Source organism: Coenobita brevimanus, chromosome 32 (assembly GCF_032717465.1).
Source record: "Coenobita brevimanus isolate Jiangsu-jjx chromosome 32, ASM3271746v2, whole genome shotgun sequence".
In the NCBI taxonomy this organism is placed as follows: Eukaryota; Metazoa; Arthropoda; class Malacostraca; order Decapoda; family Coenobitidae; genus Coenobita; species Coenobita brevimanus.
In genome coordinates this window covers 5003834-5021255 of record NC_136985.1, presented here as the reverse complement: position 1 = coordinate 5021255, position 17422 = coordinate 5003834, and the positions used below count along the sequence as shown (strand labels likewise).

General features: G+C 39.9%; 1 protein-coding gene across 1 annotated transcript in view; it reads right to left on the bottom strand.

The window, feature by feature from the left end:
* Positions 1–511: 511 nt before the first annotated feature.
* The window catches only part of LOC145395658 (ionotropic receptor 93a-like), a 42287-nt gene continuing 25376 nt past the window's right edge, over positions 512–17422 (bottom strand). Inside the window, exon 8 of the mRNA XM_080269224.1 lies at positions 512–637. Within this exon, the coding sequence (XP_080125350.1) occupies positions 512–637 (126 nt within the window). The remainder of the gene's footprint in view (positions 638–17422) is intronic.

Sequence of the window (17422 nt, the reverse complement as noted above, 5' to 3'; positions counted from 1 at the left end):
TGTACTGTCACCAATTCAATGCATGAAGGGTGAAGATTAAAATACTCATTTGTATTTACTGCTATAAATAAAATGGTAAAAAGTACGTTAAAAATTAGGGTCATGTCGCTTTCACTTTATAGTATATTCATTGCCTAAAAGTAGCAAGAATAGTTAATGTTAACACCTTTCTGTTACGAGCTGTTACGGACAAAAAAAAAAAAAAATAATAACAATGTGACTTAATTCGTTTTTATTTTTTTTGATTCTGACTTTACATACACCTCATAAGAGTAAAAGGACTTGTGAACTAGTTGTTTCTTCTTTGGACTAAAAATGCAATATTAATACACTGTGTAGGCTACCCCTGGACGCCATTTCTACATTATTCATGTTTCCTGCAGATAATTACTAATATTATGAATGCAACAGTAATGATGCTCTAAGGATGAAGAGGTCAGATACTAAATTATGTTACGGCTTGCTTTATGTCAATAAAAAATCTCCCATCGGGAGTCATATGTGAAATTACTCAGTCTAATGTTTGTCTCGTAGGTCCAGGTGTATGTGAAGGATGAGGCTCCGACACCAGCAGCCTCTCCACTACAAAGGCCACACTGGCCAGGGTGATGCCCACCAGGAGAAGCAGCAGAGGTCCCTGCATATGGAAAATAGACAGACTCCTGAAATTAGTTTGGCTGTGTTCTGTTCCATCCTGCCCTTGCTGTTTTATTTCTTCCCTCTGTTTCACTCGACTTTCACGTGCAGCGGCTTCCATTGTTTCCTTTTTCCACTGCTCATATAGACCAGCCTGAAAACAGACAGTTGCAGTAGTGAGTCGTGGAAGAACCTAAAATAGCCATCGTCAGGTCCCATTGTAGTGAATGTTGTAGTTTTTAGGTAAACCTCATAGGAATCTCTTGACCAACAGTGTTATAACATTGTTATTTACTCTTCTGTATTCTAATGCATTGGACATACTGAATTTATGCATAGTCACCCGTTATACGCATTGCGGTACATGCACAGCGTATAATGACAATACAACATGTTAAGAATCGATTTAACAACCTGTTCTACAACTCTGATAAAGCAAAATCATTAAATATAATGCATCGATCTAGGCTGGTCACTCCTGTCTCATTCAAAGAAAAGTGGCTGCTCGGGCTATAACTAAGGCAACTGCTAAGAATACTGTACCGGTCCCTCGTACTCAGTGCTACCATCACCGCATTTTATCGGGCTGTTTGGACTATTTTGATATACCGTAACGTGGCCTAAAACAATGTGGTCGCTGCTGCTTCCTACGTAGCATGCTTTTGAACAGTCAGGCCACGCTGGCATTAACTACTTCTTTATTTTATTGTTAGGAACTCACTCTTCGTCCCCAATTTATCCTTTTTATACTCTGTGGAAAATGGGAGTCAATGAGAATGAGAGGGCAAGAGAGGGAGTATGTCTGATGATAAGCAAGAAGTGGAAGGAGAATATAAGAGAGTATGGAACAGTGGGTGCAAGGATTGTATGGGTGAGGATGAAAGTAGGTATACAAGCATGGGCAATTGTATGTGTGTATGCCCCAACAGAGGATCGAGTGGCAAGAGTGAAAGATGAGTTTTGGGCGAGAGTAGAAGCATGTAAGGACAAGTTTGAGAGGAGCGAGAGAGTGCTGTTGATTGGAGACATGAATGGCAAAGTTGGGAATGTACGAGTGGATGGAGTGGTTGGTCAGTGGGGTGTGCCAGCTGAAGCAGATGGGAATGGTAGTGCTTTGGTGGCCATCTGTGCTTGTAAGGGGTTGGCAATAGCCAACACCTACTTTCGTCATAAGATGATCCACCGGTATATATGAAGAGTAATGAGGAGGATGGATGGTGAACTTGTTGAACGAAAGGCAATGCTAGACTACGTGTGTGTGGATGAGCGAATGAGAAGACAAGTGTTGGATGCAAGAGTGTGGAGAGGGTGGGGGAATGGAGTCTCGGACCATCACTTAGTGATGGCCAAGGTAGAGATGCAAAGAAAGTGGTTGAGGAGACGAAGAGGAAGACAGGAGGAAGCAATTTTAGCTCCTGTGAGAAGAGTGGAGAAATTGCAAGATAGTGAGAAAATGACAGAGTATAAGAGCATAGTGGAAGAATGATTGGGAAGGTATGAGCTAGAGCAGATGGAAGGGGTGGAAGACATATGTAAGATATTCATAGAAGAGATAGGCGCAGCGTGTGAGGCGGATTGTGGAGTGAGGAGGAGATGCAAGGGTGTGCAAGGGACAGCATGGTGGAATGATGAGGTGAAACGAGCTGTGGAACAAAAGAAGAAGGCATATAGTGAATGGTTGGCGAGTAGAGGTAGGGGAGAAGATGAGAGAAGAGAGAGGTATATGTAAGCAGGAGAAGGGAGGTTAAGAGACTGGTGAAGGAGAGTAAGAAGAAAGTGGATGAAGAGTTTGGGAGGAATCTGAGTGTGAAATGAAGGGAGAGTAAGAAATTGTTTTGGAAGGAGGTAAAGAAAGTAAGGCAGTGTGAAAGGGGAAATAGTAGGGGAGTGAAAGATAGGAATAATAGATTGTTGGTGGAGAAGAAAGAGAAACTGAGGAGATGGAAGGAGCACTTTGAGGATTTGTTGAATGTGGAGAGTGAGAGCAGTGTGAGTATAAGTGGTTGGGGAATGGCTGGGAGAAGAAGAGATGAGAGGAGGGAGGAAGAGATCAGTAGGGCGGAAGTAGTGGAAGCGATGAAGAAGATTAAGTTGGGAAAGGCCCCAGGAATTGATGGAGTGTGTGGTGAAATGCTTAGGTATGGGGGTGAGATTGTTGTGGAGTGGATATGGAAGTTGTGTAGATTGGCTTGGGAAGAGGGAAGGGTTCCAGAGGACTGGAAATCAGGTATAATTGTTCCTTTATACAAAGGAAAAGGGGAGAGAGAAGTATGTGGTAACCATAGGGGTATTTGCCTTCTTAGTGTGACTGGTAAAATATATGGTAGAATACTCATTGATAGGGTTAGGCATATGACAGAGGAGCTAGTTGGAGAAGAACAAGGGGCTCTAGGACGGGAAAAGGGTGTGTAGATCAGATATTTGTTCTAAGATGTTTAGTGGAGAAGTATCTAGAGAAGGGAAGGAAATTGTATGCTGCCTTCATGGACTTGGAGAAAGCTTATGACAGAATAGATAGGCAAGGTATGTGGAAGGTATTAAGAATATATGGAGTGGAGGGGAAATTGTTGAGTGCTGTGAAGAGTATATATGTACGAGGGAGCTAGGGCTACGGTGCGAGTGGATGGTGAGCTGAGTGAGTTCTTTTGATCTCAATGTGGGACTGAAACAGGGTTGTGTGATGTCTCCATGGCTGTTTAATATATACATGGATGGGGTTGTAAAGGAGGTGCATGGAAGGGCAGTGGATAGTGGGGCTGGCCCTAATGAATGAGAGTGAGATTTGGAAGCTTCCGGTGTTGCTGTTTGCTGATGATACAGTATTGTTGAGTGAAGATGAATGGGAGTTGCAAGGTTTGGTGAATGAATCTGGGACAGTGTGTAGGAGGAGGAATCTGAAAGTTAATGTAAACAAAAGTAAAGTTATGGTGTTTGAGAGGAATGAGGTCACAGAGTGTGCAGTGAGGTTGGATGGTGAGGATATGGAGAATGTGGGTGCATTCAAGTACTTGGGTAGTGTGATGAGTAAGGATGGAACTTTGGGGGATGAAGTGCGTGAAAGGGTACAGCAGGGAAGGAAGGTTGTTGGTACACTGAAAGCAGTGATGAGAAATAGGGAGGTGAGTATGGAAGTTAAGATGTCACTGCATGATAGTATTGTGATCCCTACCCTGACGTATGGAAGCGAGGCGTGGACCTTGCAAGAGGGGAACAAGTCAAGAGTGAGAGCAGTGGAAATGAGTTACTTGAGAGGAGCATGTGGAGTGACGTGGAGGGACAGGTTGACGAATGCAGAAGTGAAGGAACGTTGTGGGGTGGATTTGGGTGTGGTTGAGAAGATTAGCAGAAATACACTGAGGTGGTTTGGACATGTGGAGAGAATGGAGAATGAAAGACTGACTAAGAGGGTGTATGTAGGTGAGGAGGAGGGAGGGAGAGGAAGGGGTAGACCAAGGATGAGGTGGAGGGATGGAGTTGAGAGGTATATGAGGGAGGGGGGGGTGAGTTGGGGGAGGGTAGTCAAATGGTGGGTGACAGAGCGACTTAGAGGTGTTTTGTCTGCAGCCACCCTTTGCGGGATTAGGGCGTCGGGCTATAGATAGATAGATAGATATAAAATGGTACGGTGCATGTGATTCGTACAAATACGATAATTAGCGCATTATTTCGGAAAATTAAAAAAGATATCTTAGTGCAATGAATGAGATCCTATACTTTTTAATGCTGGAAAATTATCTATATTATATACTGTATAATGCATCTGAAAAGAATGTTTGCTACATTGTTACAGGGTGAAAATATAAAAAGGCACTTTTTGAATAATATGAATGCTAATTTATTTTCAAGTTACATTCAGTAAAAATATGTAAAACACTGGTGTTTAATCACTGAACGGAGTCTTCTTTGGAACAGATTATCTCTTTTAATTCATATAGCTTTCGTTCAAACATGAACACATCACATTGCCTGTATACAAATAAATGCCAACAATCCTCAAAATTCTTATTCTTTTGATTTAAAGCATTTTTTTCATGTTTTGAACTTTGATGATAATTCTTCGGTACATAGGCCTATATAGGACTAACGTGTTTTACAGAGCCGTCTGATATATTCCCATGTAACTCCACTGTTACTGGGGGATACAGGTATAAATTTCAATGAATAACACACCTGGGCTACATTTGAAGTATATGTCACGTTTTCAAGGGCCACCTGGCATGGACTGACATAACTGTTTACACACCTACTCCTACGGGCACATGAAAAGCCACTAGAACAGTCCATTAACACTTCTTGCAAAATCCGTCATTTATTAGTTAATGCTGATAAAATGCCTGTATAAAGCATTACAAATGCCTGTGCATGACAAATGTATACTTTACTCATCAAAGAAAACTTCACCTGTTATGCCACCCAGATAAAGCCATGTTATAAGCAGAGTTCAATGATTTTCGCCCATAAGGTCCCTGGGAAAACACATTATAGGAAATGTTTCTTAACCCCTTAACCGCAGGGCATCACTTTCGTGATGCTTGGGAGCAAGGGATCATACCGCAGGGCGTCGCTTTTGTGATTCTGTGTTATTTTGAATTCGCCCGGGCTTTCAAGTGGTACTGCCAATGTCCAACACTAGTCAGCACTCCTAATCTCATCTGTACTCTCATCCATTGTTGACAATTTAGCCATTTCTCCCCATTCTTGACTCCCCTCCCTACCTTCCCTCCATTACCCTCACCTCTCGCCTGCCCAGCCATGCTATACTAACTAAATTTTCTCTGGAATTTTCCACCGAGTTCATCCATTGAAATAAACCCTATGCCCTATTCTTATACCAAATAATATATACAAAAAAGAAATAAGGTAAGGGAGAGTGCCATACACCTGGAATTGGCTAATAATCACCTGACAACACTTCACATCCACTCGTTCGCTAATTTTCGCTGTTTATTTCCCCTTGGAATATGCCGTATAATCTATTCTCATAATAAAAATATATATAAGAAAGGAAGGGAGAAGCCTAAGTGATATTTACATTCACCTGGAACTACCTTATTTATTATGTATTGTCTAGATTTCCTGACAATCATTTCATAGCTTTATATTAGCAGGTCTCACAAGGCTGACGTTGGCAGTATTGCACTCTCCCTAGGCAGTAGGCAGGCATGCTACCAGTATCAGTTTATTGTCGTCTTTCAAGGTGAAAGTAAGTCAGATTCGCGTCTGCTAAATTCCGCCGCTTTTTAGCCCCATGCAAAGGGCCCTGTGACCTCTACCCCCTATTAAATTAAACCTCATGTGGAAAGAGGTAAAGGGCTGACAAATGATAGAGAGTGACTACGATCTTTCTGGTGAGTAAAACAGTGCAAGTGGAAATGTAAATAATTTGTAAATAATGTGTAAACAATAAGTGAAAGCAATGAATGTAAATATAAGTGAACAGTGGAAAATAGTTTTATAAGTTACTGCAAGTGACAGTACCTAACACAGTGTAAATAAAACAGAAATGTCTATCTATCTATTGCCAGACGCCTCAATCCCGTTTGGGGTGGCCACAAACAAATCGCCTCCAAGTCGCCCTGTCCCCCGCCATTTCACTTCCCTGCTCCCAACTCACACCCCCCTCTCTCATATACCTCTCCACCCCATCCCTCCATCTCATCCTCGGCCTCCCCCTCCCTCTTCCCCCCTCCACCTCACTCACATACACTCTCTTCGTCAGTCTTTCACCCTCCATCCTCTCCACATGGCCAAACCACCTCAGTGTGTTCCTCATAACGCTTCCTATCACAATGTATATAATGTAAATAAAATAGAGAACGTAAATAGAAATGTAAATGAGCAGTAGTATAAGAATACGAGTATATATATACTAGGAGTAATGAAAGTGAAAGTTTCACTCTAACATGTATGAATACTATGAGTTATGAGAGTGAAGGTGAAAGTGACATTCACTCTCAACGCTAGTATACCGGCCTAGAAAGTGAATGCTACGTATTTTACTGAAAGAGAAATTGAATGCCTACAGTGACAATAAACTACTATTACTGAAGGAAACTTATGGATAAAGACTGAAGATATATATAAGTGTTATATAGCAATAGAAATATAAACTGTGAGTGTTTTTATGAATAACAAATATCAGAACACCAGTGGCGAACAATCGCAAATGGGAAGATCATATACTCGCTCGTAGTTTTCATTACTTTCACAGTTTTTTTTTTTTTTTTTGGAGTATGGATTCCAAACTATATGAGAATCATAGAATAGTGTTTCTAGTGATAATATCAGGCTGTGGTAATCATATTACGGGTTGTCGGGAAGTGTAAAGTGGAGACTTCGTTACCCAACTTCAGAGGTCTCCACAAGTCCTACGGTACTCGACGAAGGCTCAACAAACACCCCAGGAGAAAGCTGAAAGTATGTGCCATAACCATATGTGATTTAAAAATCTAGGACTAATAACTGATTTTTGGCAAATATTTTTAGAGAGTCTGTCGGAGCGCGAATATGCCTGCAGGAGCCGCAAGTCAAAGGAAAACAAGCCCGCGGTTAAGGGGTTAAACAAACACAAAGAGAGAGAGGGGGGAGGAGCTTTCCAAGAAGTAGTACCACAGAAGGTCTTATGACCTGGACCTCAGAGGTACCATGAATGAATTTACATGATATAAGTTGTTATTCACTTCGTGTGACGAAAGTATAGCAGAGATGAAGGCTCTCTCCACCCACCTCCTTCCCCTGCAGAACGGGCACGTAAAAGGAAGTACACCTAACCCGAGGGAAAAAGGATAGGCTATGAAATTGGAAGAAATATTCAATGAACCACAAAGTCAGGTCCGCAATAACGCTGAACTGCTCTGTTGACAAAGTGTCAGCTACATGTGCTGGAAGATGATTCCAGATACAACACATCTTATACGTGAAAAAAAAAAAAAGCCTAACATATCATGTGGAATCATCACTGCAGGGGTATTAACCGATTAAGATGGAGCAACAAGGCTGTTTAAATAAAAGTAACTTAGTCACTGGGTAGTGTTGAGAGGAAAATAACACAATACCGTAAGTAGATCAGTTATATATCCGTTTTACAACGTGGTTTTCTCTTCACATGCTGGTTATTTAACATAATTCTGGTATTAGAGTTTGATATTCATACTTCTTCCTAACACACACTGTTACTAGACCAATAAACGGAGCTGGATGCTACAGACAAGTAATGATTTTTATCGTCTGGTTTTAACAAGGCGAGGCTATAGATTTTGTGTGTGTGTGTGTGTGTGTGTGTGTGTGTTCTTACCTAGTTGTATGTTCACAGGAATGAATGAAGCTCATACTGTCCCTGTTTTGTAACATTTTTAAATTACATGTCTTTAAATTTATGAATTATTTTGGCACACTATTTCATTCGGTAGTGCAGTCCACTGATCAACTGCTCTATTTGGGAAACTGAATTTCCTTACGTCTTTATTAGCTTTTTGTACAGTTTTCTGCAGTGTCCTCTTAATGTTGCTTTCCAATAGGTTATGTATCCATTTTCTGTAATGCATTGATATAACAGTCATGTCTCCTCTTTTCCTTCTCTCCTGTAATGTTGGTAGGTTTAATTTTTCGAGTCTTTCTTCAGAGCTTGAGTCCCTTAACCCTCCCCGTCCCGTCGACGTATGGGTACGTTGCAACGATTTGCATTTGCCAGTCCCGGCGACGTACCAGTACGTCATGCAATTGCAAGGTCCCTAATTTGCACAATTTTCAATTTTCGCGCATGATTTTTCGTATGTATACACGGGACACCTTCCTCTATTCCTCTACAAGATGCCAAGCAGGGACAATGCCTTACACCGCATAACCTCCCCCCTCCCCCCCTCACGCCATTGTCTTGGCAATTCACCTGTTACCAGTGATCTGGCTAGTAAAGATATTCAGGGCCAGAGTGATTCCCCAATCGATGACAATGTGGAGGACAATGTTTACATAGCATTAGAAGAAGAAACAGCCAGAAATAATGATCAGGTAATGTGACAAAAAAAGGTCAGGTATGGTGATTAGTTAGTGAGTGAAACAATGCTTATAATGCCTTTATTATTGCTTGAAAACCAATATACTCTCATACTACATATACATTCGTACCAAGTAAATAAATAAATACCGTTTATGAGTGGATAAAATAGTTACCCTCCCATTGAACTCGTTTTCTTTGGTGCCAGCCTGTTAGAAAACCCAGTCAGGTAAGGAGGAACTCCTACCTGGATTGGGTATTTTAAACCTCAGGTGAGCGATTTCTCTATGAATTTTCGATGTTTCTCACCAAAAGCAAAGGTTTTAGCCAAAAAAATTTTTTTCGAAAATACCTCGGGACTGGGGGATGTCGGAGGTGCGGAAAACCTCGGGACATGACGGGTTAAACTTGGTGCCCATCTTGTAGCGGACATTTGTACCTTTTCATTCTTATCTATGTGTTTTTTTGAGTTGTGGATTCCAAACTACTGATGCATACTCCAAAATTGGTCTAATGAATGCTACTATCTTTCTCAGCATGTCTTCATTTATACATGTGTATGGTACCCTCATATTAGCAAGCAGAGTGTACATGTTCCTTACTTTTTCATTTATGTGGTCAGCCAGTGATAGTCTGTTATTGATAATCCTGCCTAAATGTTTTTCCCTTTCTGATGTGTGTAGGGTTGAACTTACTACTTAATAGTCCCAGTCTGGTCTTTTTTCACTTTTTGCCAAATTTTATTACATAACATTTGTCCACATTGAATTCCATTTGCCATCTATTGCTCCATTCATGAAGCTTATTTACTTCCTCTTGTAGCTCTATGCAAGAGTCTGTGTAATTTCCCTTTGTATTTTTGCATCATCAGCAAACATGTTTAGGTAGCCTCCATTTCCAGTGTTGCTGTTTATGTCATTTATATACCGTACTGTATACTAAAAACATAATTGGTGCCAGCACCGAGCCCTGTGGAACTCCATTTGTCATTTCTCTCCATGATGAGTAATTTCCCCTTAGCACTGTTCTCATTTCCCTTTTACTGAGAAAATCTTGCATCCAGTCGTACAGTTTACCTTGGATTCCTCCTTCATTGTACAGTTTCCATAAAAGTCTTTTGTGTGGTACTCTGTCAAATGCTTTCTTGAAATCCAAATATATGCTGTCTACCCAGCCATCTCTTTTCTGTATTATTTCTGCAACTCTGTCATAGTTACTTAATAGGTTGGTAACAAATGATTTTCATTTTCTAAAACCAAATTGTCTTTCTGTCATCATATTGTGTTTTTCCAGGTGATTTACCCAAATTCTTTGTATCACTTTTTCTGACATCTTGTTTACGAAGCTGGTCAGTGAGACTGGTTGGTAGTTAAGTGGATTTTGTCTCTCTCCTTTCGTGAAACGGGGTACAATGTTTGCTTTCTTCCAAATATTAGATAGATTTCCTTGTTTTAAGGATTCTTTGAATATTAATTGTAATGGACTGCTTAACTCTTTTGCACATTCCTGTAATGCCCAACATGAAATCTCGTCAGGACCATTGGCTTTTCCCCTGTCTAATTTCCTCATTGCTTCCTGGACCTCTTGTTTTGTTGTACGTATATTTGTTAATATGTGGGGGAATGCTTGTTTGTCTTCATCTCTCGCAAATCTACTTTCTTTAGTAAAAACTGACTGGAAATTTATGTTTAGTACTTATATATCTTCTTCATTGATACAGATTTTCCCCTCATTCATGGTGGATGGTACTTTATCATTAACTTTTGATTTGCTTCGTATGTAGCTGTAACACAATTTCGGCTGATCTGTACTTTTATTTACAAAGTCTTCCTCATACTACCTTTGAGCTTCTCTCCTTATCCTTGTATAAACATTTCTTGCCTGTTTGTAGTTGTTATATGCTCCCTTACTTTTATGTCGTCTGTATCAGATCCACAGCAAATTTCTTTTCTCTTTTGCATTTTTACAATCAGAATTAAACTAGTTCTTTATTCCTATTACTGTGTCTGTGTGCAATGAGACATAATTATGTACTCCTGTTTCGTGTAATTCACAGATTTTTTTATATATAACCTTTATATCTTGTCCTCTTAGCTCCTTTTCCCACTCTATATCGTTGGAATACTTCTTTAGGTCATGATAGTTTCCATTTTTGTAGTTTAGCCCTTTTTTTGTAATTTCCATTACCTCTAACAATATCATATGCTATACTAAAATTGTAATTTAGTACTGTATGGTCGCTTTTGCCGAATGGCGGGTGACAGATTATATTGTCAGTTTCATTTTCATGCCTAGTAAATATGAGATCTAATAATGACGGGTCTTCTGATCCTCTTTTTCTGGTGTTCTCCTTTACATATTGTGATAGAATGCATTCCTGTATAAGATCCAAATGCTTTTGATCCCAACAACTTTCATGGCTTTTTACATCTAGTGTATTCCAGTGTATATATGTGTAAAAATCTCCCAGTAGTATAATTCTGTCAGATTTGTCCTCCATTCTGTATAGTAGGGTTCTTAAACTCTGAAATGTCTTCTCTGCCGGGTCTTCATATTCACCTCTGTCCCATGTGTTTGCCTTGGGTGGCATATATAAATTTGCCACAATTATTAAACCTTCTGATGTACTAATCTCTACTGCAACTAATTCAACTGATGAGGGTATGTCTATTTCTATCTCTTTTACTTGAAGTCTTTTCTCTCATTGTATCATAACTCCTCCTCCTTTCTTAAAATTTCTGTCTCTTTGCCAAATATTGTACTTATCCAAATTTTAAGAGTCGTTTGATATCCCTGAGGTGAATTTTGTTTCTGTTATACAAATAATATGATGCTCATTTTCTATTATATAGTCTTTTTTCTTTAATAATTTGGATACCATTCCAACTACATTTGAGAACATTAACTTAGGCATTTTGTTCACATATTTGATGTTGGCTGAATCTACACTCTTGCTTTTATTTACTCTCTGACATATATACAGTACTCACACACTGTATATATGTCAGTGGATAGATGAATACAATACTGAACGACAAAGTATGGTGTTTTATATCCTTTATTTATTAATTTATTTATTTATTTCATTAGGGAGATCATTTATTCATGTATCAGTTTCATAACAATACAGTTAAAAATTAGGGCAGGGGAATGATATGACTGTAGTCATTTTTCAATGCCACACAAATCACTGAGTGAGGAATGTGGAGAGCGTGAGGCCTGGGCGGGTGAGAATGAAATGATGGGAAACAGTTCATTCAGAGCGGTCAGGCGTGATGAACGACTATTGGCATTCCGTATGCCATAAAAAAAAATCTAGTATAGCTAGAAGTGTCATTTTTTTACGAAATGAATCGCAGATGAATGCTATACAATATTCTATAATCATTGCCGAAATGTTTATATGTCTTTGAGTAAACGATCATTGAATAAGTGAATGATAAAATATGGTAATTCTTTTTTTATATATTTTTTCGTTCATTAGGAAGATCAAACAACAAATTGTTGTGAAAAGAAATATAGCAAATTCTATGGATGGACTGAACCTACGTCGAAAGGATGTGAGCGGTTGATTTCACTTGGACGAATCCTGAGTCAAAAGAGTGGGAGCGGTTGTGTTCTTCACCGGGCCCCCGTGTATGAAAGGATTTATTTTGTTAGCATTTTTTGATAACTCTTCTACAGTGTTCACACTTTCCGGGGCCTTGACCTGTTTCTCTAATATTTCCCTGTGCCTGTATTAATAAAAACTTCTAGGAGTACTCCTAAAATTACTACTAAAAGTGGTTGTAGCTGAGAGTTGCTTCTAAAAGTTCCTCTTAGGAGGACTAGTAGTAGTAATTTCGCTCCAACCATCCAGTGTTACCAACACAAAGAATCTTTGCTTAATATATTTAAAAAACTACCATTACATATCCTTAGAGTATCAGTAAGTAGTTTAAAAATGAAAAACTAGTTTTTATATATAGAAACAACATCTATTTGATCATATGTTATGATTCTTTACGAATGTCTTTAAAATATATAAAATGTAAACACATCGTGTGGTCAGCTGATCGTGCCTGCTACCATCGGGGCATCGTGTGTACATGGTACAGTGACCATCAACAATGGCACAATTTCAAGATACCACGGCTGCAAATAAATTCAGGAGAAAGAGAAACTGGACGGAGGAAGCGTGTCTCGTGCTGGCAGAAGGCATTGGAGAAAGAAAAAGAATTATAAAAGGGAAATTCGGCCCGGGGAACACCTCGGACATGAAAAAGCAGGTATGGGCTGAGATTGCAAATGCCGTGAATGCTGCTTACTCTGAATGTTCATGCTGTGGTAATTTTTCCTATTCACATACACTTCTTCATACTGGTTTGGTGCCACAATTCGTATGTGAGTCCTATAAATCACACCAGCTATTCCAGGAAAGCCAGCAATTCGCCTGAATTTTCTTTCAGTTGTTTGTAGTTCAGGGAGTGTACGAGGGAACTTCACAAACCTCTTAACAATGTGTGGAGAAGTTAGAGCATAGAGTGTTTCCGTTATCACATTGCTCACTGATGGCTGCGATGGTCCACAGTCATCACAAGTACACTGCTGCATTTTTCCAGTTGCAAGGTACCTTAATAGTAACAACACTTTCATCTCGGGTGTGAGAGGATGGTTTCGATGTGTGGGCCTTTCCAATACATATCTTACTAAATCAGTAATAAACAGAATGCCCTCACGATCGAAACGGTACCTTCTTCCAAGTTCTTGATCATCATATTCCATGAATTATCAGTGATGACTGTAGATTTGTTAATCCCATCTGTTTCCTTTATCAGCCTTGGGTTCTTCCGTATGATGTCTTTCACCTCTTTTGTCATGGCTTTTGCTTCAGCCTTGTTTTTTAAATCTTGACTTGTTTTGGCTACCTCTGCCCGTTTATGTTGTACTTCCTCTGTGTAGTTTCTCATAATTTAATTCGCCTGAGTTATCTTATCATTGTCTCTATTCTGCTCTATCAGATCACCTGCTTGTCTAATTATGTCTTTATCATCATTGTACTCCTCCAAAACTCTTTCATGGGTGGCTACTGTATTTCCCATTTCGTATACTTTCTTCCTCAGAATGTCTACCTCAGCTTGTAGGTCACCTACATTATTGGTGCATCTTTTCTGTTAAATTCCTTTACCAGTTCCTCATTTTTCCCCTTTTGTTGGCACAGTTCCTTCCTTATTTCATCCAATTCCAGTTTGAAAGTTTCTTCCAATCTGTTCACTTTCTCAGCTAATTTATTAAATGTAACCAGTTCCACCAGGTCTGTGTAGTCATCATTTTGTTTTATAGTGTTTCCCTTCCTCTTACCTAGTTGCACTTCTTGAAAGTACGCCATCTTATAGAAATATATTTTCTACTTACAGTTTAGCATCTCCGTTCCGTCAGTGTTGGAATTTACCCTGGTCTCGTCTGTTTACCCGACGCAGCTCCTGTTGTCTGATAACGCAGCAAACTCCTCAGGACTCTGACCACTTGATATACTTCCTTTGGAAGTATATGAAGTGTGTGTGTGAGTGTTCCTGAAATATCTACAAGTTTTGGAAGAATATTCACCAAACTATAATGAAACAACAATTGCGTGAATTGACACGTGATTAACTTTTGGTTAGGATTTGATCAAAGGTGACTGAATACCAGCCGTCATACATCAAACTGCATGGCGAAAATCTCAGCAATAGATAGAGATATTTTCTTATAATTAGAGTCCAAAATATTTTGCCAGTGATTAGCATTTGGCCCCCAAATGCTTTTGTTTTTTATTTCACTAAAAGTTTAAACAGATTTCACGAGATTTCTAAGTTTAACCCAGCAGAAACCATTGTTACCCTGGGGTAACGGTTTGGCGCATTTTCAAAACATGAATAAGGAGGGAACCCCAGGTTGGGTCCTATGATCTTTGGTACTATGACATGATAGATGAATGGTAGTAAGTTAAGAACCTTCCCCACAAAATCCCATCTGCAGCAACTCAGGGTTTTGGAGGGTTAAGTGTAGCTGCAGAGTATGTAACCCATCTTTCATGACATTCTTTAGAAGCTGCAGCAAAATTCTGTTATCATTTGCGTGAAGATACCCTGCCATGCCTCGTCCTGTAATAGCTGCTCCACAGTGGAACTGTTGAGGTGTTTGAGCAAATTGGGAGGAACTTCAACTGCCCGTGTCAGAGTTTCATCTTCTGTGTTTGCCTTCAGGAGACTATGGTCAGAAACAAGACTCTCTCTGCTCTAAGAGGATATACAGTTCTCCACTCACCAGCTGTTATGGACTGTGATACTCGAGGTGGCTGTCCTCTACTTTGCTGGAGCCTACTGTCTGGTCTCTCCTTCAGGCTGTGGCTGTTCAGTTACACCTGGGGAGGAGTTATATATTCTGTTGTCTTTATCTATCCCCCCCCCCTTTTCAAGCCCCTCTGTACCATGACTACTATATTCGTCAGCTTCCTAGGCCATATGTTCTTCTAGGCGAGGTAAATCTTTGTCATGCTTTGTGGGGTGAAACTACAGTATTATACACCTTTGGTGATCTCCTGGCATCTACTGCTGAGGATTTGAATCTGGCTCCTCTGAGCACGGGAAAGCAGATACATTTCATGTACAAACTGGCAATCTATCTGTTATTTATCCTACATTGGTCGCCGGTGATTCTTCACTGAACTTTTCGTGTGAGATTTTGTCTCACTTGAATGATGTTGATCATTACCCCTTTTTGTGGTTAAAGCATGCAACTCTGTGCTGGTGAACTGTGTCCCTCCCTGGTGTTTGGGTTCGGCTGACTGGGGAGAGTTTGCAGAACACTGTAGTCTTGACTGTAGTGTTCCCAACTGATGCAGAGCAGTATTTCACAACGACTGTACATCAGGCTGGCCTTTCTTTTATTCCACGAACGTCTGGAAAGTTTTGTAGGTGACATGTGCCTTGGTGGGATAAGGAATGTGCTTTAGGCAAGTGTGTTCATAATGTTGCTTGTAGGAACCTTAGGAAAAATAAAGATTTCTTTTAAACTCATCTTAAGAAAGCTTGTACCCATTATAAGTGGGTTCTGAAGAATTTGTGTCAAACCTTGTGCAGAACCTATGTCTTCTCAATCACCTTATCCACTCCTTTACCATTGGTCAGGAAGAAGGCGATGAAAATAACGGGTAAGTAATTACCTTCTCCTCCCTTGGTGCTTAAAATTTGAGATCTGCTTTATTCATGTCCTCTGAAGTAGCTTCAGCCCTGGTAGCGCATTTTTACATTGTTTTTTGTTCAGATCCCTCCAAACCATTCAGCTTATTCCGGCGTCAACAGGAAAGGTTAGGTATTTCATTTCTGTATACTGAATTGGATCCTTATGTTTTCTTTGCCGTCTGTGAACTCAAGGCTGCTCTCCAGCAGTGTAATGACTCTGCTTCTGGACTTAATGACATTCCTTATGCTGTGATGTACCATTTGCTGTACGATAATCTATTTTCCTTAGTAATTTACAATAGGATAAGTATCCACTAATTGGGGGATGAGAATTGTTCTTCTATTTCTTAAGCCACTTAAAAACTATTTTAATGAGTCTAAGTATCGACCCATTTGTTTGACATTATGTGTATATTTACTGCTTGAGAAGATGGTTAGCGACAGACTAGTTTAGTAACTAAAGAAGATGTTTCTTTTCTCTGTGACAAAGAGGGTTTCATTGGATGAGATGTACAGTCACCAAACTTTCACCTGGGCCACCTAGCCGCGAGAGGTGGGTAACGGGTGCTGGCAACAGTGAACCTGTTTGCTCATGTGTACATGCTCGGCGAAAGTTCGAATCATCAACTCTCTTCGTCTGCAATGAACCTCCATCAGAGTTCATCCCATTGATGGCTGAGTGCGGAGTTGGGTGGGGAGAAAAATGTCTCAGGAGTAAGGCAGCTCTCCCATCGGCTCACCCAGTTGCATGAAACTGGTCGCACGGAAAATTGTTACGTGCCACAGGTCACGCTGACCAAGACCAAAAAAATATGACTATATTAAATTTATAATAAGGCAATATTTATAATATTATAAAATAAATATATACTATTATATATAATCTCAGGGGAGGATACATCACGTCGGTCGACTCATGACTAGCTGACTCGAGGCAGTAGGCTATTCTGCCTCAGTGAACGAGTTTCAACCTCCGACATATACAGTTCCTGTCTCTCCTCCTTCGTTTAAAGTAATATAATCCCAGTGAGTAATCCTGTAAAGAGTAATGACCTAACTTATTTAATCGTGTCTCGGATCAAGAATGGTATTTCAATAGGTTCAATCAAGACCAGCCCAAGACTAGAGAAATGCAAAACGAACAGACACCGGCATCTATTTTTCTACCGTAAGGGCCGGTCTCACGATGGTTCTTCTCCCCAGTATTCAGTAGTCAATTTTTAGCCATGGGTTTATCATGTAATAATGAAAAAGAACACGTTTATTAATATGTGATATATGTAAAGATGCAGTCTTTTAGATGATTTTACTTATTGTTTTCAGTACTCGCATTATCTAATACTTTCAAGAAGTTCCTTTGAAATTTTATCAGTAAAAAATTGTTGACTGAATATTGGGATGAACTCTGAGGTTCACTCACTGAGCTCTATAATATGGAGGGGCTTTCTCATGGGTAACACAGCATAATTTATGTAGCCGCCTTCAGGGCGGCGCTAGTGTAGTGGCAGCCATGTTACACCGCGCCTGATGCCCGCGTTTTTGTACTGAGCTGCTCTGTGGGTTTTTGAAAGCAGCCGATGATTCAAGAAAA